Below are 25,286 nucleotides of genomic sequence, written 5' to 3' on the forward strand. Positions count from 1 at the left end.
ATAAATATAAATTTAGAAATAAAAACGAAATTTACTAATAATTAATTACAAATATGTTGATTTCTGGACCGAACCGATTTGAGCTGCTGTTTGCGCAGACTATAGACCGGCCGACGGGCGCCCTACCCGTTGAGTGGATCCCATGGGAGGACGAGGAGGCGACGACGACGGCGACGGAACGGAGGTGGCCGTGCCGCTGGGTTGCGGCTCGCTTCACCGCGCGCTCCTGCAGTGCCACCGGCGTGCCGGGGACCCGCGGCAGCAGGCGGTGCTGTGCCGACACCTGAACCGCTCGCTGGCCGAGTGCGTCGTGTCCGCTTGCTGCCCCGAGGAGTCGGAGGCCGTGCGTAGCCTCTGCTCCAGCGCCGGTACCTCCCTCAAGCGGTCGCAGTGCCAGCGCGCGCGTCTCGCTCTCTCCGTCTGCCTTTCCTCCCCTCAACCACCGGATTCGTAGGCGTGGCAGTATCCTTCTCGAGATTACTGACCCTTCTGCACGCGGGCTCGTGTCTTGTTGGTTTCGGTAAGGCTTAGTAACTGAATTTGAATGGCAAATTTGTTATACCTTCTTCTTCCGCTTTTGATCTAAGAAGAACAATATAATTGTGTGCATTAATTTTGTCTGTGGATTGATTTGATTGTGAAATAGATATCTTTGTTAATTTTGTTTGTGGAATTTTCTTTTGTCCATCTGGTGGGAATCGTTCTGTTTGATTCTGTATTTCAATATTCCATATTCTAAGAGTTTGTCCTGTAACCAATGATGCAATAGATAGCGGAATAGATTGAATTGACTGGAAAAGAACGAAACTGCTGAATTTTGAGAAACAGATTAAACAGACAATACACAGGTTTTTTGAATTCTGTAGTCATGAGTAGGCAAGCAACAACAAAAGAGAAGCTGACATTGCAAAATCAATAGCTAACTAGAACTTAATTTTTTGTAGAATAATTTACCTGAAATATATTTTGAAACAGCTGAATACTTCCCCTTTCAACAGAGACACCAAAGTCTTGATGCTTCCCTGAATTAAAAGAAGTTTCTGACAGAAAAGCTCTACTCCAAAGACATTATATTATCACATTCCCAAATTCTTCTAACTTTAGATAATAATTCCAACCATTATGTTATTGCAGAAAAGCTTATGAAAAAAAAAAATATTTTTTTGTGGCTTGTGTTGTTTTAGTACTGTCTTTCATCTGAACATTATTCCTACAGAAACGTTTTTCCATTTTTTCCTCCTAGACTTTTCCTAAGCTAGTCTTTTATGTTTTTCTGCTAGCACATATATGTTTTTGTTTCTTAACTTAGAGGTTTGACTATTTGGCCGCTTATTGTAAAATTTTATCAAATAGTCCAATAAGCTTTCCTGATTTTGAGAAGTGCTCTGTAGTCCATCACCATATGATGTCTATTGATGCAATTACCAAAATTTTGGACTTTAGTGCTTCAAAAATGGCAATGACAAAGCAATTTGTAACAACTTTTTGTGGTTGACTGCATTGGTCATTGAGCTTTTTCAAGGGCAATACCTCTAGTCAAAGCAAAAGACATTAATTTACTTTTTGTTATTTCTAATAAGCAAGGTTCGTAATGCTCGGTACAGTACGCTAGGGTGTACCACTCGGTACATATGTGTGTGTGTATATATATATATATATATATATATATATAATATTACAAAAAAAGAAGAAAAGGCCGCAGATGAGGAGAAGGCCGTAGATGAGGAGAAGACCATCTTCTCCTCATTTGGCACAACGAGGAGAAGAAAAGGAGGCGTACTGTTACGGACTTAGCTGGTTTTGCCTAAGTCGTGCGGCACCCTTGCGTGTCCGTCCGCAAAGGTCAGCCTCCCCGAAGCCTCCCATTGTCCCTTAGGACCACCAAAAGAGAGAACGGGTTAGAGAGAATGCCTCAATCGGGATCCACAAGCAAACATCTCCGAAAAACACTTCATAGACAATGCAAATTACAAACAGACTTTACAAGCTCTGAACAGTTGCACAACAAAGGGTAAAATGGTCCATTACAGACTGAGAATCTCTCGCACGTGTCCACATGACACAACCTTTATTTACAAGCCTAAAGAGGCCACCAACCCAACTAAAATGGGACTATTAAGCCTTCGACCGCCCCTCTACATGCTGTACAAGGCATGAACATGCCAAAAGACACGGACATACATAAGCATTACATCAAACATCCTGTTTAGAAGTTTGTCCGTGACATTCTCCCCCACTTATTCCTTCGACGTCCTCGTTGAAGCCTTTGTCGACACTGCAACTCCTCGCCTTTGCTGAGTCTTCAATCTTCTGCTCCAACTACAATGCGCCTCTTGGCTCCCAGCTGCTCTCCACTGTTGTTTTTTAGTAGTCGAACCTTTGATTCGCCATGCTGCTTCAACTGACCAATGACTCTGACTCTGGTGTGGGGTTGGCGGAGTTGTGTTGTTCATTGTTGATTCTTGCGGATCCCCCAGATGAAGGAAAAGACCATCCTTACTGCGCCAGTCTCTCAAATTCCTCATGCTGCTTGAACTGGGTGGATGCTTGTTGGAGCTTTAACGAGCATCGTCTCGCAAACATCTGAAGCTTTGGGTCCTTCCTCCACAAAATTTGCTCATTAACTCTTCTTTCACTTAGTTGTCGAATCCAAGTAGGTTCGCATCACTTCCGCTTTCGATTGGCATTTCGTTGGGAAATGAAGCGGACAATCTACTCTCAGTAGCACTGATCACCGTTGGTGAGGATTTGACAACCATTATCTTCCATTATCTTCGAAGGGTCTTTGAACTTGTGCAGAGCTCCTCTGCTGGATAGATAAGAGAATTGGGATACTCGGTTTCGCCCATTCTCTTAAGAGTTGAGAAGGCAAAGGTTACTTGACTTCGCCCGCCTCCTCGAGGTTGTACTCCATGCATCGAGCTGGTTACTGGCCTTCGCCTACTCTTTGCTCACACTTCTGAAGCACTTAAAGTGTTTGCACTCCTTGCGTTGAGTTAGTTACTGTGATTCACCTTCTCAATGCCATCGAACTTCTGGAATGCAGGAAGTTTTCACCCCAACTTGGAGTAATTCTCTCATAGGTTTGGTCGCCTCTGGGATTGTACCGTCTTCTCCATCAACCCTGCTGCCTACTCCACTGAGTAGCAAAGGTACAGCACCGCGTACTGCCTGCTTCGTTCCTTAGTTATGCACTCTTGCATGACTCGAAGCCCTTCACTTTCGGCTATTTTGATGAGAAGCTCATTGACACCGGTCTTACGAAGTTCCTCGGCCTCTGCTTCTGCCTTGTCTCGGTACTTGGAGATTGTCTCTGTATGCTCCACCTCCTCGGCCCCTTTCACGACCAAGCGCTCTCCCTCCATGAGAGCAAGGGATCAATGACTTTCACGGAAGTCCCACCTCTGCGGTACCATGGCGCTGCCATGCCCATGGCCCTACTATCCGTCGCCTCGTATCTGTATCCCTTTTCTTCACGATCAGTAGATATGTCTCCGTGGCACTCCTTTGAGTCCACCTCCATTCTAACTGATGCTTGATTTTGGGTAGCTAAGTCCCTTTGGACTTGTCGTCGCTTCCTTGCCCCTTTCGACCCCCTGCTTCAACACCTCTGTGTTCTCCAAGCAGTCCGTTTGGTCGATGGAAATACAGACTGCAACTCCCATGCATGGCCTTTGTCATCACGTTGTAGGGTTTGCACCGATTCTGTTCTCCTTAGCTTCCTTGATAGCAACGTTCGCTTACTCGACCTTGTCCTCTGACTTGCCGGGCTCCCTTAAGCGAATATGAGCTCTGGAGCAGTCCAACTCTCCAGCTGCTTCGATCATACATTTGCATGATCAAGTCCCTCCCATGGAACTCTCTGGTACTTGCATTCAAACTTTTCCCTTGGTGGAACACAACCCCCATATGCTGATGACCAAGGTTTTCATCCGATGCAAAATTCGATGCATGCCCGGAAGACCCGCCTCTGCGGTACCATGGCCTTCACTCCTTGAATCCATAGCCCTTCTTGCCGTCGTGTTGTTCACCGAAGTGGAGCTTTCAGTAGCTCCCGATCATACCTCCATATGATCTAGTCCCTCACGGGTCTAGGTCGTGTGTATCGCATTGCCACGAACTGTTCCACCACGATCCGCTGCACCATGTCGCCTCCTGGTGACATCTCCATTGCATTCTGATCCTTGTGGAATAAACTCGAATTGTAAACCCTCCATGTGTGGCCTCTGCCAATACATCGCAGGGTCTCTTCCACCTTCGATTTTGTTCGCTCCTTTGGCAATCGACCTTCATCCACCCACTCTTGGGTCACACCTAGATGAAGCACCGCTCTAGGATAGTCCGTCGCCTAGTAGCTCCCGAAGTCCACTGACTTCACTGTAGTTTGTGCACCATTGTCTGGATCTTGGGCCTCTGCCCCTACCAGCACAATCTCCGCTGCGCACCGCTTCCTTCATGGCAACTTGAATAGCAACACTGTGGCATATTTTTCAAGAGTACCCGCCTCTACGTCCTCTTGCCCCGTGCTAAGGCCTTCTGAACTCAACTTCGCCTCCGCAAATTGAGTTGCCTTAGTTCCTCCATCAAATGCTCCTCCGAGATAAGGTGCATGTGCCCAGAAGCTCCCTTCGTCTTTGGCACTATGCAAGATGAGTCCGCTCCGTCAGAATGAAGGACCCATGGAACAACATGATTCTACTCTTGCCTCTGCAAGAGTTCATGTCCTTGACCTCTGTCTAAGGAAAGCACTGTGCCTCTGCTCCATGTTCCAACTTCTATGCTGGCTCCCTTCATACGGCTTGGGTACTTCGCCAAGTTACACCCAAGTTGCTCCGCTCCTCGTTTTTGCATTGAGTTGATGGTGGCCCTCGTGCCCACCATTCCACGGGTCAGCCCTCCCTTGAGTCCGATCTCCACATCGACTCCAAGTGTGCCTTCATTTAAGTTGCTTTGGGTTGCTCCCCCACTTGATCTCGCAATGCATCCACCAATGCATTCTCTCGAGCGAGATCATGCGACAACTCCTCGCCGCTTGCTCAGTCCATTGAGCTTTGTGGAGTTGTTGTTTGTCGAGGCACTCCTCTTCAACATGTGAGGTCCGTCTCACATGATTCTCCCTCTGGAGAGCCGGGACTTATCCCTCCTGGATAACTGTCCCATTGGAGCAACATCTCTCTTCGTTTCGGAGACCACCATCCCCTTGGACTACTCCGATCTACTGAACAAACTGTGCATTGTTCTGCCTCCTGCAAACGCACTTGCTAGATTGCGACTCCACGTCAATACAGCCCTCGCTGCACCACTCAAGGCCTAGCAACATGCTGAACTCGTTGCACACTTCAGCCTCCTACGGACGTATCCTTCCCATGCCGAAGAGAAAGTTTCAATGCTTCATGGCGCCGAGTTTCGGTCGCCTTGGGATGGTCACGAACATTCCATCATCCGCATACAAGCCCATGCATGAGTACCAAATTCTTTGAGTTAGCAATTCCCCTCACCTCTGTGAGCTTTGCATAACTCTTTTGGTCGTTGAGCAACTCATTCCACCTTGGATGGTCTCATCCTTTACCAAGCGCCTCGCTTGCCTTGAGCACCATCAAGTATGGTTGTCAACGTTGAGTCGTAGCTCAAACTCAGCCATCCCAACCTTTGTGCGCTCCGCATTCTTCCAAGCTTGCCTGTTCTCGTGGTGCCTCTTGCGCGAAGGGTTGGCCATTCCTCTGAATGCCAATGTCAGATGCCCGCTCCTCCGAGCGACTCATTTTCCCTACATCTCCATGCTCGTTTTCCCCCAAACGGTCGCGCGTGTGCTGACTGCCCTCAACGCAGCCCCGTTAGGTCCCCCACGTTTGCATGCTAAGTGTTTCTATGAGTGCTTGTCCCGCTCTGATACCATCTGTCACGGACTTAGCTGGTTTTGCCTAAGTCGTGCGGCACCCTTGCGTGTCCGTCTGCAAAGGTCAGCCTCCTCGAAGCCTCCCATTGTCCCTTAGGACCACCAAAAGAGAGAACGGGTTAGAGAGAATGCCTCAATCGGGATCCACAAGCAAACATCTCCGAAAAACACTTCATAGACAATGCAAATTACAAACAGACTTTACAAGCTCTGAACAGTTGCACAACAAAGGGTAAAATGGTCCATTACAGACCGAGAATCTCTCGCATGTGTCCACATGACACAACCTTTATTTACAAGCCTAAAGAGGCCACCAACCCAACTAAAATGGGACTATTAAGCCTTCGGCCGCCCCTCTGCATGCTGTACAAGGCATGAACATGCCAAAAGACACGGACATACATAAGCATTACATCAAACATCCTGTTTAGAAGTTTGTCCGTGACAGTACGCTACCTTGGTGACATCGCCTCTTTTTCTTCTCCTCGTTGTGCCAAATGAGGAGAAGACAGTCTTCTCCTCATCTGCGGCATTCGACGAAGGCGTCGAAGGCCGCAAACACCTCCGACCTTTGGCGAAGAACATGGCGAAGAAGAAGCCGAGCCGTCGCCTCTCCGTTACCTTATGAATCGGGATTGTCGAGGGAGGGCAATGCCGGATCAGAAAGCGTCGAGGTTCTCCCTCTTCTTCAAGCGCCTTCTCTCTCGATGCTTCTTCTTCCCTCGTCGTAGCCAGGCTGATACCTTCCGGTAGCGGGTGGTCCACGTACCGATATGTACCGCCCGGTACGGACGGTATTATTCGAAATTAAAATCCTTACTAATAAGATATTATGAGGTACTCTTCTACCTCATCAAATTGCTAATCCTCATTAAATCACATCATCTAATTGGTGCATTTGCATGTCTTATTTGAAAAGGTCCATGTCAATTTGAAAATTTTTAATTATAATTATTCCTTGACTGTGATTACCTCTGCTTGTTTATGTATATAAATGTGTTATTTATTTTTGTTGTAACCCCAAACATTCATAACAAAGATACCAATGTATTTGTACATATTGTTTCTTAATCATCTTGACGTATCAATCCATATAGTATTAGCTGATATTGCAATTATCTTATAAATTTATTTGTTTATTTTATTAGCTCTTTATAAATTGAAATTTGAAACATCTAAAAGGTCTGTCATTGTTGCTAAATTGTGACTATGTGACATATAATTTTTTACTAATATTTAAGGCTTCAAGTTTCTAATATTGATATAAGAAAATTAAAATTCATACACATTATCATACTGTTTAATGGGGAATTTTAAGATTTTGATATACATTTAAAATGAACACATGATGATCTTGTACACTAACAAGGAGAGAGAAATTTGGCTAAGGCATCCAGAAGTAACATTTCTGAAATATGAAGTCAACATGATTTTCAGCGTCAAATATGCAGATTTGGGACAGTGGATGATCATCTTGTCTATTGACTTGCATCACCTTCATAAAGGTTACAGATGCTTTAGGGAACTGATTAACCATATCTTATTTAATTATGTTAACTCTTTGATGGAAGTTTCACGAGTTAATCAGCATACTGTGAAAAAAACTTGGTTCTTTCGTCACTTACAGACAGCTTTTTATTTTTTTCAAGCTCACTTCATAGTATGAAGCTGAATATGGGAAGATTGTTTCTTGGAAATGTCGTTTGTTGTGTTTTACTAAATGAAGAACACTAATAGCGCTATTAATTAGATGCTTTGGGACCCTAAGATAATGCTGACCTTCAATAGGAAGGTCAATCTATGGCCTTATATAAAAATATAGTTGTTCTATGTTTTGTCAAAAAGGATTTCTTTTATGCGTTTGTCATAGGCTTATTTTGTTACATGTGCAGTACTGATCTTAAACGATGCTTCATTTGTTTATGTAATCAGATTATAGGTAAGTTTTAAATATAAATATTTTCACATTTCGGCAGATTGACCATTTAGTTTTGATATCATGACATTTCTTAATATTGTTGTGTTCGCTTGCACTTTGGCATAAATCAAAATTGTCAAATGACTTCAGTAGCAGAGTTATGTTTGAGAACTATGTACCATATGGATAGTAAATGATAACTTGCTTCCACATGGATGGCATATTGCCTAAAATAAAAAGAAGAATGTGTTGCATGCTTGGTTAATCCTTTGAAAGCCTTGTTTTTCTCTTGCATTTGCTTATGTTGGTTAATCCTTTGAGATTTTTGTCAAATTCTCAAAAGTTCACATCACTGTGTTAATCTAATATTTATTAGGTAACTTCTATCCAATCTGATGCATTTGTTTATGAATTATGCTGGATAACTTCCACCACCCAAATGCTATGCATTTTCTCCAAGTTTTCAGAATGCTGCTTTGTTATTTCTGCAGCCATTCTGCTGGATAACTTCCAAGCAATTTATGTTTAAGTGGTTAGGACTTCAGAAGTCTGTAGAGAGATACTTAAAGGTTTCTGGAGTTCATCTTTATCTGTAGCTGATGTCTGTATGTGCTTGCTGCTTGTAGAATTGACTTTAAACTGCTATAATGACAAGTGACAGAAAGTGCTATGTATGAACTGTTTTTCTGCATGCTTACAAGAATAAAGAAGGTCCACTAATCATTTTGTTTCTTTTCATCTTTTTGATCCATTATTTCATGATTTGAACAGCATAAACTGTTGCAGGAGTTGTTGCCGAAGGCCTATTTGTCTCTCCTTCAGATTTCTGGAAGATCAGCCATCGCAAGAGACCTGCCTATTCTGCCTTTGTCACACAGCTTATGTTTTAACAGTTACGAATACTTCCCCCTCATTCAAGGAGGTGAAAGGCAAGTTCTAAACATTTAGGTGTAGAATCACTGCAATTGCACACCAACATATGAAAAATATGGATGATTGGTTTAACTGTAAGTCCAACATCTCTTCTATCAGTGCCTCATTGTTTATGTAGTATATACATTGGTCACACATAATTTACACATTTTTTATGTGTAAAGTTGCAAGTGTAGAAATGATATTGTAAATTTGGAAAATAATAAAATGTGTATGAAATTAAACATAAAAGCAGAGCTTTGATTAAATTGATTCAGATGATGTTGGTTTTAGATGAGCATTGTTAATTTTCTTATTGTACAGCCTGTTTTAATAGTAGTTCTCGGTTCCATGATTTCTGCACCACAAGAACATTCGGGCAGCACATTTAGTAATAGTTTCCATCTCACACAAATCACTAAAGCATGGTTATAGCTTTCTTCACTCTTCTTCCTGTTAAGAGTGGGTCTTTGACCACCACCTTTGCTTTCATTAGCTAGCTTTCTTAAGAGTAAAGCAAAGAATGTATTGATTGCAAGCTTTTGCAGATAGTCCTAAACCTGGAGGTGTCCCACATTATTACTGTTGGTTTGTTGAATCATGGCCTGCCAAGTTTTGATAGTCCTGTTTGTGTCATTGCTCTGACTTCTTTAAATGACAGGATCACCATTTCTGCAATGTGAGAACATCCACTGTTACTTCTTCCTGGTACAAATTCTTGTTATTTTTAATATCACAAACAAATTTTTATTTTTATTTTTTTGCACAACAAAGGTGTCATTTTTTCTTGTAGAAAATGCTTCCAAAATTAGTGATTTTCCTCCTTGGTCCTTTAAAATTAAGTTTTTTTTCATATATATATATATATATATATATATATATATATATATATATATATTCCTGTAAAACTTATAAGCTTATATGTATTTTATTGTAGTTATTTCTGTCTGGATCATCATTAGATTTCAATTATTAAAATCTCTTCAAAAACATAAATAGTTATTCTATGATTGCTGATAGGAATGAGAAATGTGTATGTGATGTAAATGTTTGGGGAAATATATGTGCTATATTATACAACTACAGACTTTGAAAGAGTAGACATTATCTCTGCATTGATTCTTAGAACAGAGATTTGACTTGAGGAGAGTGTATGTAGCAGTCGCCAGACGCACATGGCTGTCATCTCCATCATTAAATAGCACATGAGGTATGGTGACCTGCCTTCAATCACTGCGTGATCTCATGTCAAAACATGGATGGTTATATAGTAGAATCACTCATAAAGAACTTGCAATGGGAATCCCCCCCCCCCCCCCCCACATGCATTGTAGCCTTTCCTTAAGTTGCTGTGATCAAAGTTCATGGTATTTATCCCCTTAGGAAATCTAAAAGCTAAGTCTAAATGATCTAAATTAATGTTACAGAGAATTGCCTTCTTTTTAGCTAAGTATTATTGTATGAGCGTGGGTACATGGAAGCAATAGATACATGGCAAAAGCGAGACATGTCAGATTCTAAAGCCAAAGGCAAAGTTGATTCAAACCTGTTAAAGCCCTCAGTCTCCTTCCTGCACAGAACATATGGCCATGGGAAAGATGAGCAGGCTGTGTCTTCTCCTCCTCTCCTCGCTCTCTTGCTTCTCTGCCATTGCCTTGTCATGGCAGCAGCCTCGCCCAGAGACGGTCGACCTTGCGTACCACATGGGGCCTGTCCTCACCTCCCCCGTTAACGTCTACACCATATGGTATGGCCACTGGGAGGCAGCTCCACAAGGCATCATCAGGGACTTCCTGCTCTCCCTCTCCGCCCCTTCTCCTTCCCCCTCCGTCGGCGACTGGTGGCGCACCGTCCGCCTCTACACCGACCAAACCGGCTCCAACGTCACCGGCAGCTTCGTGCTGGCCGGCGAGCTGCACGACTCGGCCTACTCGCACGGCGCCACGCTGTCCCGCCTCGCCATCCAGTCCGTCATCAGGTCCGCCGTCGCCGCCCACCCGCAGCGGTTGCCGCTGGACCCGCGCAACGGGCTCTACCTGGTCCTCACCTCGCCCGACGTGGAGGTGGAGGACTTCTGCCGGGAGGTCTGCGGCTTCCACTACTTCACCTTCCCGGCGGTGGTCGGCGTGACGGTGCCGTACGCGTGGGTGGGGCACAGCGGCTCGCAGTGCCCGGGGATGTGCGCTTACCCGTTCGCGCTGCCGGAATACATGGTGGGGGTTCACAACGCGAGCGGCGGCGTTCGGGCTCTCGGAGCGCCCAACCGGGACGTGGGCGCCGACGGCATGATCAGCGTGATAGCCCACGAACTGGCGGAGACGTCGAGCGATCCGCTGATCAATGCGTGGTACGCGGGCGACGACCCGGCCGCCCCGGCGGAGATCGCCGACCTCTGCGTCGGGGTCTACGGGTCGGGAGCGGGAGGCGGGTACGTGGGGAGCGTGTTCAAGGGATCAGAGGGGGAGGCTTACAACCTGCATGGGGTGAACGGGAGGAGGTTTCTTGTGCAGTGGGTGTGGAACCCTGTAAAGATGACTTGTTTTGGTCCAAATGCCATGGATTAAAGGGCTGTTGTAATCTTGAGTTGAGGGAGGGAATAGCCTCAATCCCTCCTGCAGACACACACAAGAAAAGGAAGAAGAAGACACAGTTTGTCACCTTTCATTTTGAAGTTCTTCAAGAACAAATGCCCCAACTAAAAGCAGATTGTTTTACATTCAAATAGCCAGTTTTTGATTGATTTCAGAGCTGAAGTTAATTAGAACCTACAGTTCTTTGGCATGAGATGTCAAGTCCTTTGTGTATCATATCATATTTACAGAGTAATTCACTGTTAATTTTCGAAACATAATTCTGAAATAATTATCCAGAAGAAAAAACAAAAAATGGAAGAGAATGATTACAAAGCGGACCCAATCTTCGACAGAATAATCGTCTTTTAATGGACTGTTATCGTGTAGTTGGGCTCTTCTTCTTCTTCTACGCCGTCGCATGTGCTCCTCCCTCTCGTCTCCGGCGGCCAAACCACGCACATCCCACTAAAACCGAAGCGCGTCGAAGGCGGCGCAGGCGCTGAAGAAGGTCCTCACCTCCGCCGCCACCCGCCACGCCTTGGCGGTCACGAACTCGCACCGGATGTTGAACGCCGCCGGCCCACTGGAATGGGTCGAAGAGGAAGCCCACTCAGCGGCACATTATCGGATTCGGGTTCCGATTGCGGTTGAGATCTGCCCTAACTTATCGGATCCGGATTAAGATTTCTCAGATCCAACCCGACAACGAAGCAAGCCGCTCCCACACCTTAAGCCGTTCGATACAACTGACAAAGCCGACTCCGCCCTCGGTCGTTTCTCGCCGCCGTCTCTTTCTCCTCCTCGCCCTACCGCTTGCGGCTGTCTCCGGTGGCGTCGAGCTTCTCTGGCCATTTCCGGACAACCACTAAACTGAGGTGCGAGTCTCCTTCTCTTGATCTCTTCTGACAAGATCATTGATTTACTAGTTGTTGCAGAAGAGAAGGGAGTCCATTATGGCAGTTGCAACTCAGACATTTAAGGGAAACTTGAAGGTGATTGTGATCCCTCGGCCCCTTATCTTTCTCCATTCTTTTGTTGTGCTATCGTTTGGGAATTTGATCTGAAGCATGTGCTAATAATCTGGTAATGTGAATCAGTTCTTGCCCATCTCCAAGATATAGATAACAAAGAGAAAACCAAATTAGATTCTTGGGGCCGCTCTTTATACATATTAGAAATTTGGCGTAACCACGTAGAGTTGATTTCGTTCAACACAAGGTAAACTCCTTTCGAGGTTGTAAGATAAGACTGAGGCCAAAGTGAACGTTTGGTTGGTTGAACTTAGTTGTATATTTTAATCCTAAACTTCTTGTATAACCCTATTCTATCATAATTTATGAGGTCGACTGATTTAGAATCAGTAGAAAATCTAGATTTCTCTATCTGGCTCTTGTAAACAATCATTTCATCCTGTTTGCTTCAGAGACACATGATATAATTCTCCCCTTCTCAATGTTCTCTATTGTTCCTACAACTGCTTATCCAATTACTGTATTGTAGTTTGTTTAGATCTATTTTTACTTAGACTTCTATATTATGTACTTGAAAGACAAGGGTCTTTTTCAAAGGCTAAACTGTATTTTGTTTTGTGTCTTTGTCTTAGGCTTATTCACTTCTCCTAATCTTCATTTTTTTCACATCTGGATCACTGTAAACTGTACAGTTGAGCAACAAAGATTATATTATTGTAATTACTTGGTGAAATTTGTTGTTGCAGAGCCTATATAGTAACCTAGAAGAGATCTTCCTGTCTGAAGTTGTGTTTAGTTTCATGGATCATTTACAAAGTAATGTGTTCGTCATAATATAATTGAGAGTTGAAAATAACCATATCATTTTATATTTGTGTTAGGCGTATCTGAATTTTTTTTTCTTGTCCTCATTGGTGGTAAGAGCATTATGCTGTTATATTGCACCTGTGTAAACTTGGTATCGACAATATACGCAGAAAGCACTGGCTGGACTGAGGAGAATCGATTTAGACGGTTTACGTTGGCGAGTATTTGATGCAAAAGGCCAGGTTGTTATTCTCGTCCTATGTTTGATATCTGGCATTATATTTTTCTCTAGTAAACTCAGTATTATGCTGCTAAGTATGTTTGATGTGGTCTTTAACAATTTGACAACTAGGTCCTTGGAAGATTGGCATCTCAGATAGCAACTGTAATTCAAGGCAAAGATAAACCTACCTATTCGCCACACCAGGAAGATGGAGATATGTGCATTGTGCTCAATGCAAAAGATGTATCTGTTACAGGAAGAAAAATGACCGATAAATTTTATCGCTGGCACACTGGGTAAGGGCCAAAAGCTATTGTTGTTTTCACTAATAATTAATTTGGGATGTCCTTGTTTCCTTCCTTAGACTACTTTTACATGTGTATTGTCACAGATACATTGGCCACTTAAGAGAAAGGAGCTTGAAGGACCAGTTGGTAAAAGATCCAACAGAAGTGGTTCGTAAAGCTGTCTTGCGCATGTTACCACGCAATAAATTGCGTGATGTAAGTGATAATTTATTACTATGTTCAAAGTTTAGTTTTACCTAAATTCTAGATAATTAAGCAGCAAATCAATTTGTAGCTCTTCTTAAGAAAATTTTCAAGATTCAAGATGCTAGAAATTTTCTCTTCTAAAATGTTTTCTTTGAACTGTATCATATATGATAAAACTAGTTTGTGGATCCTAGCAATTTGTAAAATGTCTTCTAAAATCAAGCGGCAAATCAACTTGTACCTAAAATGTCTTCTTGTTAGCAAGCGTGAGCAGGTTATCAGTTTTGAAGTTCTGATACATGAGCATGTTCATTGCATGCTATCTCTTGTTTACACTTGCAGGAACATGTACGAGCATGTTCATTAGTTCATAGTTTATTTCCAACTAACAAATTTGTTGTTCTAATTGTATATATGCAATTAGTATCCTAGTAGATGAAATATTCTTGTAAAAAAGATCGCTTCTGGATGACATCCCAACCTGCTTGTCGATAAATTTATGCTACTTCAAAATTTTCAAGTATATAACCTATAATCTCAGTAGAGCAACTCCTAGTAGTTTGATACTTTGGTGGTTACTTCTTGGTCATTGATGGCTAATAAAAGCTCTATGTATCTGTAGCCTGTTTGTTTATCATTTTAATATTTTGCTAATTTTCTTTTGTGTTGAGCAGAACATTTTTATGAGCATGTACTTTATGGCAATGACAAAATAGATATCACTAGCATTAATCTTGTGTTTCATGCTTATTTAAAAACCTACTTGTTTAAGATTTTAGACAAACGTTAATAAATTTGTCAAGTATCTGGAAATTTTATTAATCATGGTCATCATGTAAAATTTCATGGCAATGACAAAGAGATCAAAGTTTTGAAGTGACCTAAATTACAATGGTACATCTTTGACAATTTGTTTTTGAGGAGATTGTGTCCCTCATGGTGTATAGGTTCAGTGCTCTTCTACTCCCAAAATACTATCTGGCGCACCACCAACTAGTCTAATGTGCACAAGAGTACACTGATAAATGCTTCAAGGAGACTGCCTTTAGTTGCCCAATAACTATTACAGGGCCATAATCATGAGTGGGATGTAACAATTTAAATTGTCCAGTTGTTTAAAGATTTTAACACAAGGTCTATTGACCAGAGGATGCATGACAAGGGACATACCAAGTGGATTGGTACCGATTCAGAATATTCTTTTTACATTCAACCATTATATTAAATCTTTACCATTTTAAATTAAAGAAAATCATTTTAATTTTTGACAAAGATGGTATCTGATAGCTGATCTTACACCTAGTTATGTATAAGCTGATGATTTAGGGTCTTAAGCTGTCTCATCAAACAAGTGAAGAAGAAAGCTAGACCTCATTCGCTTAATTTGCATTCACTGACCAACTAAATGCTGAATGTGTTCGTTAGCTCATTAGTTTGGCTTCAAATAGAAGATTTTAAGCTCTAGTTGGTTTGTTTGTTAATAAAGGATGAAAGATTCATCTGGACATCTACAAAATAACCAATGAGGTAGGACTAATCTTACTTTTAAGTGTCTTTTATTATAGATCTACTGGTTTAATGCTCCACTCTTGATAATAGTCTTTCTTTGTGTTCATAGACTATTTGTGCCTGCAAATTATGATTCATTAAGATTGCATAAGTTTTCCTACCTGTATACTAGGAACTTATGTCAAGGTCAATATATGGCAAAAATGCTTTCAAACTACATAACATGAGCATGCACTGGTGGAACAGTAATGATACTAATTGATTCATGTATTCTAAAACTCTGCAAGAGACAGTGATTTTCCCTTTTGTCATTGGGCCAAATGAAATTAGCTGCTGGTAAATGTATACGAGTGTGTAAAACACATTTTATATAGAATTGAATAGGACGACATCTCTGATGGCTAAGCTGTTCTCTTATCAGTGCTGTCACATATATGCTTGATGTATCATCATCCTTGGTTGTTGTCTATTAAGCATGTTTGTCATGCACTTGCTGACAAATAGGAAGTATTGGATCTTCATAAAATTGCCGAGACTTAGAAAGTATGATCGTTATTCACTTAAAAAAAAATTGCTTAGGAGTTATATACAATTGAACACAAAGCATACTACACAATTGATGCTGGTATAGTGTCCATAAAGTCTATGAATATCGCATGTGCCCTTTTTCTAAGAATACTTGCTCTCTATTTTTATCTTGCTGTAGAAACTTGTGAACAGTATGAATCTTTTCCGTGGGCTCTGAAAATGTGTCTATTATATTTTTAATTGTACTGTAAAAATTATGAATCATAAGGGTTCCTTCAGGACCGTGACCGCAAGCTCAGGATATTTGCGGGAAGCGAACATCCATTTGTCGATCGTCCTTTGGAACCTTACGTGATGCCACCTCGTAAAGTGCGGGAGATGAGGCCCCGGGCTAGGCGTGCACTAATTCGGGCGCAGATAAAGGCAGAGAAAGGCAGCGCCGGACCAATCGTAAAGAATAAAAAATAAAGAAGTGAGTTCATGAGTCTAGGTTTTTTCACAAAGGGTTCTCATCCTCATGGTTTGGCCCATTCCATGATTTCACATGTAAAATGCTCCAACCGAGATTCTTTACTTGGATTTGATGGTGTATTTCCATTTAACAAGTTAGATTTTGGGTGTCTTTACATTTCTGAATAATCCTTTGACCTGTTATGTTATAAACGAATATAGAAGACAAAAGACTATTTCTCTAGCAGATCGAATCCTCGTTATGCTTTGTGGTCAAGAACTTGGCGTTTCTTCAAGGCCTTGTGATGACACCGGCATGTGTTCATTGATGGAATGTAGCCTCCAGCAAAGTTATGCAAGTCTTTGTTGTTGTGCATGTGAATTTAGAATAATCCCTGAGCGTCTGATTTGTTGTATGACAAACCACCATATGCTATCACACGATAAGGGGTGTAATATTAAAGCCGGTCGAGATTTCTCTTCAGTCTCCAATTTGATCTGATGGCATCGTTAGTACAAAATTAAGATATAAATTCAGCATTTGTCGTGCTATTTTTTAAGATTTTCAAATCTTTTAAATATAAATTTTTATTGTATTAAATGAGAGCTAATTATATATTATCTTTTGTAATTAATTATCTTTAACATATCAATCTTAATGTTTTCAAAAGTTATATTGAATTTCTATATTTATGTAAACAAAATATTTAATCCTATTAATTTGAATGTTTCAAATATAAAAATCTCAATGTAACTTCTAAGAATATAAGGATCAAAATACACTAATTATAAAAGATAATTTATAATTAACCTGAATATAAATGTGACAATCAAATTTGAATATAAATCTGAAACATGTTACTTGTGCAATAATATATTAATCAATCGGATATCAACACAACACAAATGATGTTAGGTTATAAGTGCAAGCACACCATACTACACGTGATCTAATTGTAGACAATCAAAGCCTTGCATATGAATAATCTGTTGCAAATAGGGTTACAAATGAAGCACTTGTGGTCGTACAAAACAGTCCCTTAATACATGTGGCATCGATAACCAAGTGAGTTTCACCTTTACATTCATCTCACTATTGTCATGGTGAATATGATGAACCGATAAATTTCACCTTTACATTCTTCTTGCTATTGGTATGGTGAATATGATGAACAGGCTGAGACCGAACGGAGACGATCATCGTTCAGGCATATACAATTTATTGGCACAAACAAAGATGTGATTCCACATCAACCAATAATACAGATGAAGGTGTTGAGCTAAGCTGAACACAGACAGGCCTTTTGCTTCGCTAGCGAATGTTTCAAAGTCTTAATTAGATTTGGGTTGTCATGCAGGTAGCTCTCGAAGGACTCTCTTAAACTTTGTAGCAGCTGCACATCACTTCCATTGGACCTCATGTTAAGCAGTTGAGAAAATAATGGCTTCCACAAATCGGAATTCCAATACCTGATGACCAGAATGATCAAACCATTAGAGGTTCTCTATTTGTAACATGAAGACATTGTTAAACCTTGGTTGGAAGAACATTGTCCAGCCACCGTCGCATTAGTCGACAGGAAAAGAATGAACCAATACCTTTTAAAAGGTAATTTTGGTCCATAATGGTAGCTCCCATCTGGATTAACCTTCTTCTCTATGGTCATATATGATCCATGGAGCATCATGTGGACAATGACACAGAGGCCGTATGTGTCAACCTTGCATAACAGAGAAATCATGTGAAACAGAATGATTGGTAACATTTGCTAAACACTTGGCATGATACTTGGAATGATTTGAACTCAAGAGACAGACCTGATATTTCCACGGTTGATTGTCTTGCATCTCTACACATCGAAATCCAGATGTTCGGCAATCCCCGATAAATCTTGTATCAGCAGGGAAAAGGCTTAGATCAATGCCCCTTCCCCAATCGACAAGGCATAATCCCTGCAACAATATACCATATTATCCTAAGAAAACTAACTTGAAGCTTATGATAGTTGACTTGAAGCTTCAAGACAAGGACAAGCTGATTTGACCTGATCTCGCCAAGGTCCACTTCTGGTGATGAATGAAGCTTCTGTCAATTCTTCCCTTGCATATCAAAGAAAGATCATCAGATGCTCATGTATCATTAGAGTAAAACACAAATAGCCTTGAATCACCACTTTGATGACTTCCAATCTTATTAGGAAAATACAGAATTTTATAATAGTGGCAATCTATAATAAAATAAAGAAATATGATTTTTTCTGAAGAAAAAGAAAAGTTTGGAGTCAAATCTTTAATATGCTAGAAATTAAATGTCCAAAATTCATATTGAGTTTGAAAGCATTCATATGCACAGACAGAATATTAATAGATTGTGCATATTTCATGTACAGATTGAGAGTGATCTCATGCATGAAGGGACAGAAACAAGATACTAAAGAATATAACATGATGGAAGTGTCACAACATCCTTGTTTTGATAGTAATCAAAAGGGAGGTACTATAGTTTTCTCATAGTTCAGAACACCATTGGAGAAGGAACATTTATGTTCAAATTCTCTACATCAAGCATTTTTTCTTTGTTTCTGTTCACAAAAAAAAAAGTCCAGCGACTAAGATTATCATCTAGTTACATGTCTTGCATAGATGTTTATTATGGAAGAGATTATCATTGAAATAATGTACAACATCTCTAGTAATTACCTTGCATAGCGAACTAGTAGATTATCTGGCTTGAAATCACCATGAATAATGCCAACACTATGCAAAGTCTCCAGCATGCGCAGCATCTCAATTGTGTAGTATATGCATAGAACTTCTTCCATAAGCTTGTGCGTCACCAAGTTTGAATTTATAGCATCCTGCAAGAAGCAGAGCTACATATGACCAAGACACTCGAAGCAGAAAATCTCAGAGAACAGATATTGCAGACTTAAAAAATAAGTAGTGACTAGAGAAAAAGTTGACCAATGATTCACTTTTTTCACAAGATTCGATTACCTGAAGTGTTCCATGGGACAAATAATCACAAACTAGTACACTCAAGTCAGCAAAGATGTGCACTTTATGAGCAAAACCAAAGCTTGATCTCTGATAGCAAAGCTTGAGTGTAAGCAAAATCTATAAGCATACGTCAGGACTGAAGATAGAAATCAAGGCAATGGCTAACCTCAACATCAGGGATGCGCTTATCAAGTTGACGATACATATAAAACTCCCATGGAAATGCAGGTTTTTGAATCTGACGATACAACATAAGTACTAATGCTAGCTATTATTAGACATTACCAGAATAATAAAACATGGAATAAATTTTCACCTTCAGTGCAAGGACATCATCAGGATTGCTGTCGTTGTAAGCCTTGTATACCTGAGCAAACCCACCAAGGCCTGAGCAGCCTTTTATCTGGTATTTGCAACCACCTTCAAAATTGAGATAATTAAAAAAAAAATAGTTTCAGTCCGTTATAAGCCAAGACAAAGGCTGACTCAGCATAATTTTAGATGGAACAACCCAAACGTCCAGTTTTCAGATGCTTGATATTGAAATAGCATTGAATATGAGCATACTCACTCCTGTTTCATTTTTATCCAACACATCTTCGCACAATACTCTAACTGGAATTAGAAAATCTCATCAATATTCCTGTGGAATCTTAAAAGTTGATTGTCATCTCTGCAGAATGCTCAAGTAACAAATATAAAGATGCCTTAACACATGTGCTAACAATCACGCATCATTTGATTATTTCATGTCACTGATAATATGTCAAATTTAGGTTCAGCCTCTCAAACCTCCATATACTGAAGCCAACTTGCATACAAACGGAACGATTTAAATTGATCTAAAAAACCCATAAGAACTGTTTATTCTCTCAGATGCATTCTACAATTCCATGAGAATCAGTTAACATCCCATCTACAGCTTTTCTTTATGCTTAGCATCTGAAGATCTGCAACCTTTCTATTCATCATAAACATGTTATAATTTTGGTTGTCTTCATGCATTTACTGTTCTCCAAAACGGATGCACTGAAACAGCTAAAACCCACTATCATTATCTCAAAGACCAAAACAACGATAGAATCGAATGATTGAAAAACAGTTAATGATCGCCCACGATATACCTCCTTTTTTTAATAACCTAGAAGCAATATCTATTTAAAACAATTTTTTTATATAAATTGGACCATTATTTTTTATTCAAATGTGTGCGAGGATCAATGATTTAAAAAGGCGCTCAGGCGCTCGAGCGAGGCGAGGCGAGGCCCGAGCGCCTCGCTAAACTTCTAGGTGGCGCGCTTCGAAGAGGCGCCACTTGGGCGCTTCAGGCAAGCGCCTAGGTTAAACCAGGTGACCGAACCAGGATTTTAGGTCTAGTTCGGTCTCCGGTGGTTAGTTGGTTCAATCGAACCAACTAAAACCGATATCAGCTGTCGCTGCCCAATCCTAACCCTAGTCGTTGCCGCTGCCGCTGTCACCGCTCCCGCTGCTCGCCGCTCCTGCTCCCGCTCTCGCTGTCGCTACCTCCTTACACTCCCGCTACCACTGCAGCTGCCTCCTTACACTCTCGCTGCCGCTGCCTCCTTACACTCCCACTGCCGCTACCTCCTTACATTCCTGCTCCCGCTACCGCTGTCGCCGCTCCCACTACCTCCTTACACTCCCGCTCCCGTTGCCGCTGCCTCCTTACACTCCTGTTGTCGCTTCCTCTTTTCTCAATCAGCACCCCTTACACTCTTCCTTCTTCTCCTTCTGTATACTGTATACTGTTAATATTGTTAGGTTTATTTAAAATTATTAATTTTGACATTATGATTTTGTATCTTAGATTTTCTTAATTTAATAGTATATTTTTATTTAAAATTTTAAATAATTATATTTATTAATTATATTATATATTTTTATATTTTAGCGTCTCCCTTCACTCGGGCGAGCGCTTGGGCAAGCGCCTAGCGCCTAGCGCCTAGCGCCTAGCGCCTAGCGCCTCAGGCGTTTTTGGACCTTAGCGCCTAGCGCTTTTTAAATCACTGGCGATGATCACTATGAAAATTCATTTGTACAATCTTGCCATCATTAGGTGTCATAAACTATCTAGTAACACAATTATAAGAGAACAAGTGGTACAACCAGCAAAGAAGAGAGAATGTAATACCTAGCTCCACGATTTTATTTCTTGAAGAATTCTTTAAGGAAGATAAAGATACCTTCCCTGAATATACCTTACTGCTACGGCAATAACCCTGTAATGAGTTCACAAAAGCAGAGACTGTCAAAAAGAAAATATTAGCATATAAATATGACTCGTTTGCAAGTGAAGCTTACATTATATTTTCTGATATTAGTATCCATCTTTTTCAGCAAATCATCAATGGTAGGCATTGACCATGGATTGACAAGAGTTGGCTGCTGATTTAGTGACCTACTACTCATGTCACTCTACAGAATAAGCTTGTAAGACATAAGATCGCTTGTTCTCACATTTGAATTATGGTATGCACACTAAAGATAAAAGTGTGCAGCAACGGAAATATAGATAACAAGCAAATCCACTCAATTTAAAAGAGCTAAAGTATGCCCATTATGTAATTATCACACTGGCATGAAGCAACAAATTCCTATATGATTATTATCAAGACCAACTAAGAACGATCTGTAGATTCACATACTTCTCGCCACAAAAAAGCGTGGCCCAACCAATGCAATAAACTATAACATCAATAAACATCACTTTGATAATTCCAAGTACTAGTGAATAAACATGAAAATTTGATGTAAAGTGCTTTCACTTATTTCTTTTCTCATTTGCCACGAAGTTGATATTGCATTCTAGCATATCGTGACAGGTCTCCTGGTACATATACAAATAAAATTAGCAAAAAATAAATAATTTTTTTATGCTAAAAGTTTCCATTTACTTTCATAATTCATAAAACATCTAACTTTATGAAATTGAAAAGTAGAAGATCTAAGAAAAAGAATGACAAAAATAACAAAGAATACTTAAAATTAATTATATACATCAGACAAAAGACTTGAAGGCTGTTCATCTGTGATTATACAGATAGAAACCCATCTCCATGGCTAGAAATGATGCAAATTTTAAATCAATCTTTATGATGAGGCTAGGGTCAGCTAATAGTCACTTACAAGAACCTTCACCTTGAATTTGATACTGACTTTTAAGCTCTCCATTTATGCAACCCTACTTCCCTTTTAATTTTGTATATGGTCAAGAATGTTTTGAGTAATACAGGTCTAAAAGATATACTGGCCACAACACAGTAGACATCCACAAACCACTCTACTGCAGTTCCTTTTTGTAATAATCCCAATAGTACATCCTAAAAGGAGATGGCCAATCTGGGCCAATTCAATTAAGGCCTAGAATATGACATTGCCACAAGAAAGATGTCCGTTTAAACCTAATGTTTTTGGATATTAATGCTCACACCTCCCTTTATTGAAAATAACATCCTGACCTCTGAGTTCCAACCTATTTATACTCTGCCCCTAGGTTCCAACCTAATTACGTCTACTATTTCTTGACATTATTTGTTTGCATGTCATCTTACATTTTTAAATGACACACATCCCATTTAATTTAATCAAATCATAAAAAACTGGATCAAACTGAATCTATTCAAAATGTTATTGAATAAGACCAGATCACTATATTCAATTGAATCTGATCATATATAGCTGGATGAAGTCCAGTCCATCCACTCTGTTACTAATTAGGTTGGATCACAAATTGGACTATTTGAAACAAATTGCCAGTCCATATCAGTCTTAACATGACCATGAATTAATTACTTACAAGTGTGCCAATCATTGTCCCTGACATATGTTACTTAATATACAAACTTGTAAGAACTAGAGGACCACAAAACAGTTGATGACTGCTTGTATCAAATGCCAAGAGAGTCCTTGAGTTTAAAATTGCAGGATGGATGTCAGCAAATACCAGTTCAAGCAAAGGGTTAGAAGAAGTAGTAAGATGGAATTGAACTAAAACAAATAAAAGTAATCTCTTATTACCAGTTTGATATCTTATTAGGAAGCATGATGGGCACTTATTAAGAATAAGCAGATAGACCCAGGAAAAAGAGTCCCCAACCAATAATGTCTATCCAGATAATTTAAATGAGACCCTTATTGATGTCCATTAAAAGGCATACCAAGAATATGGTTGTGGCATATAGCATAATTTTGTTATGCATTTAATGAAGTTAACGAAAGGCCAAAACCAAGGCAATAGAAATGGCTAGTAATATTTTACCTTGTTTTATTTTTTTTTTCTCCAAAAGTTTTGCTCTCATTTTTGTTTTTATTAAGAAGGGGCAGTGCCATGAAAGAACAAGATTTGTGTATGCTGAACTACCTGGTTTTGACATATAATTATTGAGCATTCAATAACAAAAAAAAGCCTTCAACTCATAAAAATAATAATCTATATCAACAAAAATGTTAATAGGATATACACCATGTGCATAAATTAACAACACAAGTTTCACCTCATTGTAAATATCTGGTTTTCGTTGCTCTATACATTTGTTTGGATTTCCTTAAGTATGTGAAACTTACAGTTGGTCTATAAATAGAAAAATTTCTATAGCTGAAGTAAAGTTGTTATGTGAAAGTACTGTTTTTTCTCTGTTCACAATTTAAGCTCAATTAATATGGCAGAAGAGGCAGATATCAACCATCTAACGCACCATACTGATAATGGAGTTAAATGAAATAAATGAAGCAAGAAACCAATAGTACAAAAGCAAAGATCGGACCTTCGGATCAGCAGCTGCATTCTGAGCAACAGCAGCTAAATGGTTCAGGAACATGCCATGCATCTTCTTTAGTCTATCAAGTGGCTCCGCGTTCCTAATTCACCACACATGTCACCATGAGTTAATCAGCGTCATTGTCATCTTTGACTCCCCAAGATAATAGGGGGCTGAGAGAGAGAATGATGAAGGATCGAACTTGGAGATCCCCAGCTGGAAGACTTCATGGGCCTCCACCAGCTTCCCACCCGCAACAAGAGACATGGCGTACGCCTCGTAAAGCAAAGAATGCGCCTGGCAGATCCCCTTGACTTCCATGATCCTGAAGATCCTCTCGAAATCCTGAATCGCGTCCCCCTATACCATCGCTCACAATAATACAAACCCCACCAATACGCGTCACGCAAAGGATGACAAGAAAGTGAGAGCAGGGAATGTGCGGCGGCTCACGTATAGAATGCAGATCTTGAGAAACCTGACATCGTCCCGGTACCGCTCATCATCAGCGAAGCTCCTGACGCAGTCCTCCAGGAGGTCCCTGAAGCAGGCAGCGGCGGTGGGGTCGTCCGGGTGGCTACGGGATTCCGCCGCCGCCTCGTAGATGGACCTGAGCCAAATCGAGCGCAGGTTTGAGGACAGAACCGGAGGTTAAAAAAACGAATGAATCAAGCAGTAGCGGGGGGCGTGACCGGAGCCGTGGGAGGATGGGATCGACGAGGGAGCGAATAGATGGTTCGTCCTGCGTCGACCTGCAACAAATAGGAAGAGATTAGAGACGAGGGGGATAACTGGAAACGGAAGAGATTGGGATCGGGAGGTACCATGAAGGATCCTTGCGGAGGGGGTTATCGTCGCAGTCGAATTGGACCATCTCCGGCGGGTTTCTTTGATGGTGGTGACGGAGTGAGGAGGCGGAGAGGGCGGAGGCAGTGGCAGCGCCGAGAGTGAGGAAGAGAGGGAATTTTGAAATTTGGGATCCGCCACTTTTGAGTTTGCGGGTCACGTGCTCGGGAGCAGTGGGTGTGGGGGACACGGAGGGTATAAGGCCATTAATCGACGGTTTGGATTGAATCAAATAGAAGATGGGTTTTATTGGGCCATCCATCTATAGACGCACGGCCCATTCTGATGTCGAGCAAATTGTTGGAACGTATCCCACACTGATATACGTTATTATTTTTTTTCCAAAAAAAAAGTAAAAAAAAATGATATTACTTCAAAACA

At 40.8% G+C, this 25,286-nt stretch overlaps 4 protein-coding genes across 7 annotated transcripts; 3 read left to right on the forward strand and 1 right to left on the reverse strand.

Moving 5' to 3' along the window:
* Positions 1-100: 100 nt before the first annotated feature.
* Positions 101-9,003, forward strand: LOC104000571 (uncharacterized). 2 transcript variants are annotated; one of them, XM_018819462.2, is made up of 2 exons: positions 101-520; positions 8,586-9,003. In XM_018819462.2, exon 1 carries the CDS (start codon positions 143-145, stop codon positions 452-454), a length of 312 nt encoding a protein of 103 aa, XP_018675007.2. In that variant the 5' UTR covers positions 101-142; the 3' UTR covers positions 455-520; positions 8,586-9,003. The 2 variants fall into 2 exon arrangements, with proteins under 2 accessions (XP_018675007.2, XP_009420926.2); XM_009422651.3 differs by having other exon boundaries at positions 8,601-9,003.
* A 1,086-nt stretch (positions 9,004-10,089) lies between these two features.
* On the forward strand, positions 10,090-11,915 carry LOC135650439 (protein EXORDIUM-like 7). Its single transcript, XM_065169767.1, has one exon. It carries the CDS (start codon positions 10,310-10,312, stop codon positions 11,288-11,290), a length of 981 nt encoding a protein of 326 aa, XP_065025839.1. The 5' UTR covers positions 10,090-10,309; the 3' UTR covers positions 11,291-11,915.
* Positions 11,916-12,034: 119 nt separating this feature from the next.
* LOC104000449 (uncharacterized) lies at positions 12,035-16,528 on the forward strand. 3 transcript variants are annotated; one of them, XM_065169768.1, is made up of 6 exons: positions 12,035-12,174; positions 12,238-12,291; positions 13,248-13,319; positions 13,430-13,596; positions 13,692-13,803; positions 16,111-16,528. In XM_065169768.1, the coding sequence occupies exons 2-6, from the start codon at positions 12,253-12,255 to the stop codon at positions 16,297-16,299; spliced, it is 579 nt and encodes a 192-aa protein (XP_065025840.1). In that variant the 5' UTR covers positions 12,035-12,174; positions 12,238-12,252; the 3' UTR covers positions 16,300-16,528. The 3 variants fall into 3 exon arrangements, with proteins under 3 accessions (XP_065025840.1, XP_065025842.1, XP_009420775.2); XM_065169770.1 differs by having other exon boundaries at positions 12,040-12,174; positions 12,235-12,291; positions 16,100-16,528; XM_009422500.3 differs by having other exon boundaries at positions 12,045-12,174; positions 12,235-12,291.
* Positions 16,529-17,252: 724 nt separating this feature from the next.
* On the reverse strand, positions 17,253-25,259 carry LOC135650893 (mitotic checkpoint serine/threonine-protein kinase BUB1-like). The gene is made up of 15 exons (XM_065170563.1): positions 24,884-25,259; positions 24,752-24,811; positions 24,513-24,669; positions 24,262-24,419; positions 24,066-24,159; positions 21,604-21,717; positions 21,434-21,521; positions 19,598-19,701; positions 19,448-19,519; positions 19,279-19,368; positions 18,982-19,139; positions 18,327-18,381; positions 18,100-18,234; positions 17,881-18,002; positions 17,253-17,751 (listed from the first exon to the last, which is right to left on the reverse strand). Exons 1-15 carry the CDS (start codon positions 25,165-25,167, stop codon positions 17,562-17,564), a joined length of 1,881 nt encoding a protein of 626 aa, XP_065026635.1. The 5' UTR covers positions 25,168-25,259; the 3' UTR covers positions 17,253-17,561.
* Positions 25,260-25,286: the final 27 nt, after the last annotated feature.

Source organism: Musa acuminata, chromosome BXJ3-10 (assembly GCF_036884655.1).
Source record: "Musa acuminata AAA Group cultivar baxijiao chromosome BXJ3-10, Cavendish_Baxijiao_AAA, whole genome shotgun sequence".
Lineage (NCBI taxonomy): Eukaryota > Viridiplantae > Streptophyta > Magnoliopsida > Zingiberales > Musaceae > Musa > Musa acuminata.

Bases quoted from the DNA above. Each gene is read 5' to 3' on its own strand.
- LOC135650439 (XM_065169767.1), top strand. From the start codon at position 10,310: ATGGCCATGGGAAAGATGAGCAGGCTGTGTCTTCTCCTCCTCTCCTCG.
- LOC104000449 (XM_065169768.1), top strand. From the start codon at position 12,253: ATGGCAGTTGCAACTCAGACATTTAAGGGAAACTTGAAG. The intron at 12,292-13,247 runs GTGATTGTGATC...CAATATACGCAG, and splicing joins CATTTAAGGGAAACTTGAAG to AAAGCACTGGCTGGACTGAG. The intron at 13,597-13,691 runs GTAAGGGCCAAA...GTATTGTCACAG, and splicing joins TTTTATCGCTGGCACACTGG to ATACATTGGCCACTTAAGAG.
- LOC135650893 (XM_065170563.1), bottom strand. From the start codon at position 25,167: ATGGATGGCCCAATAAAACCCATCTTCTATTTGATTCAATCCAAACCG. The intron at 18,003-18,099 runs GTCTGTCTCTTG...CTGTTATGCAAG, and splicing joins ATCAACCGTGGAAATATCAG to GTTGACACATACGGCCTCTG. The intron at 17,752-17,880 runs GTATTGGTTCAT...TCTGGTCATCAG, and splicing joins CCAAAATTACCTTTTAAAAG to GTATTGGAATTCCGATTTGT.
- LOC104000571 (XM_018819462.2), top strand. From the start codon at position 143: ATGGGAGGACGAGGAGGCGACGACGACGGCGACGGAACGGAGGTGGCC.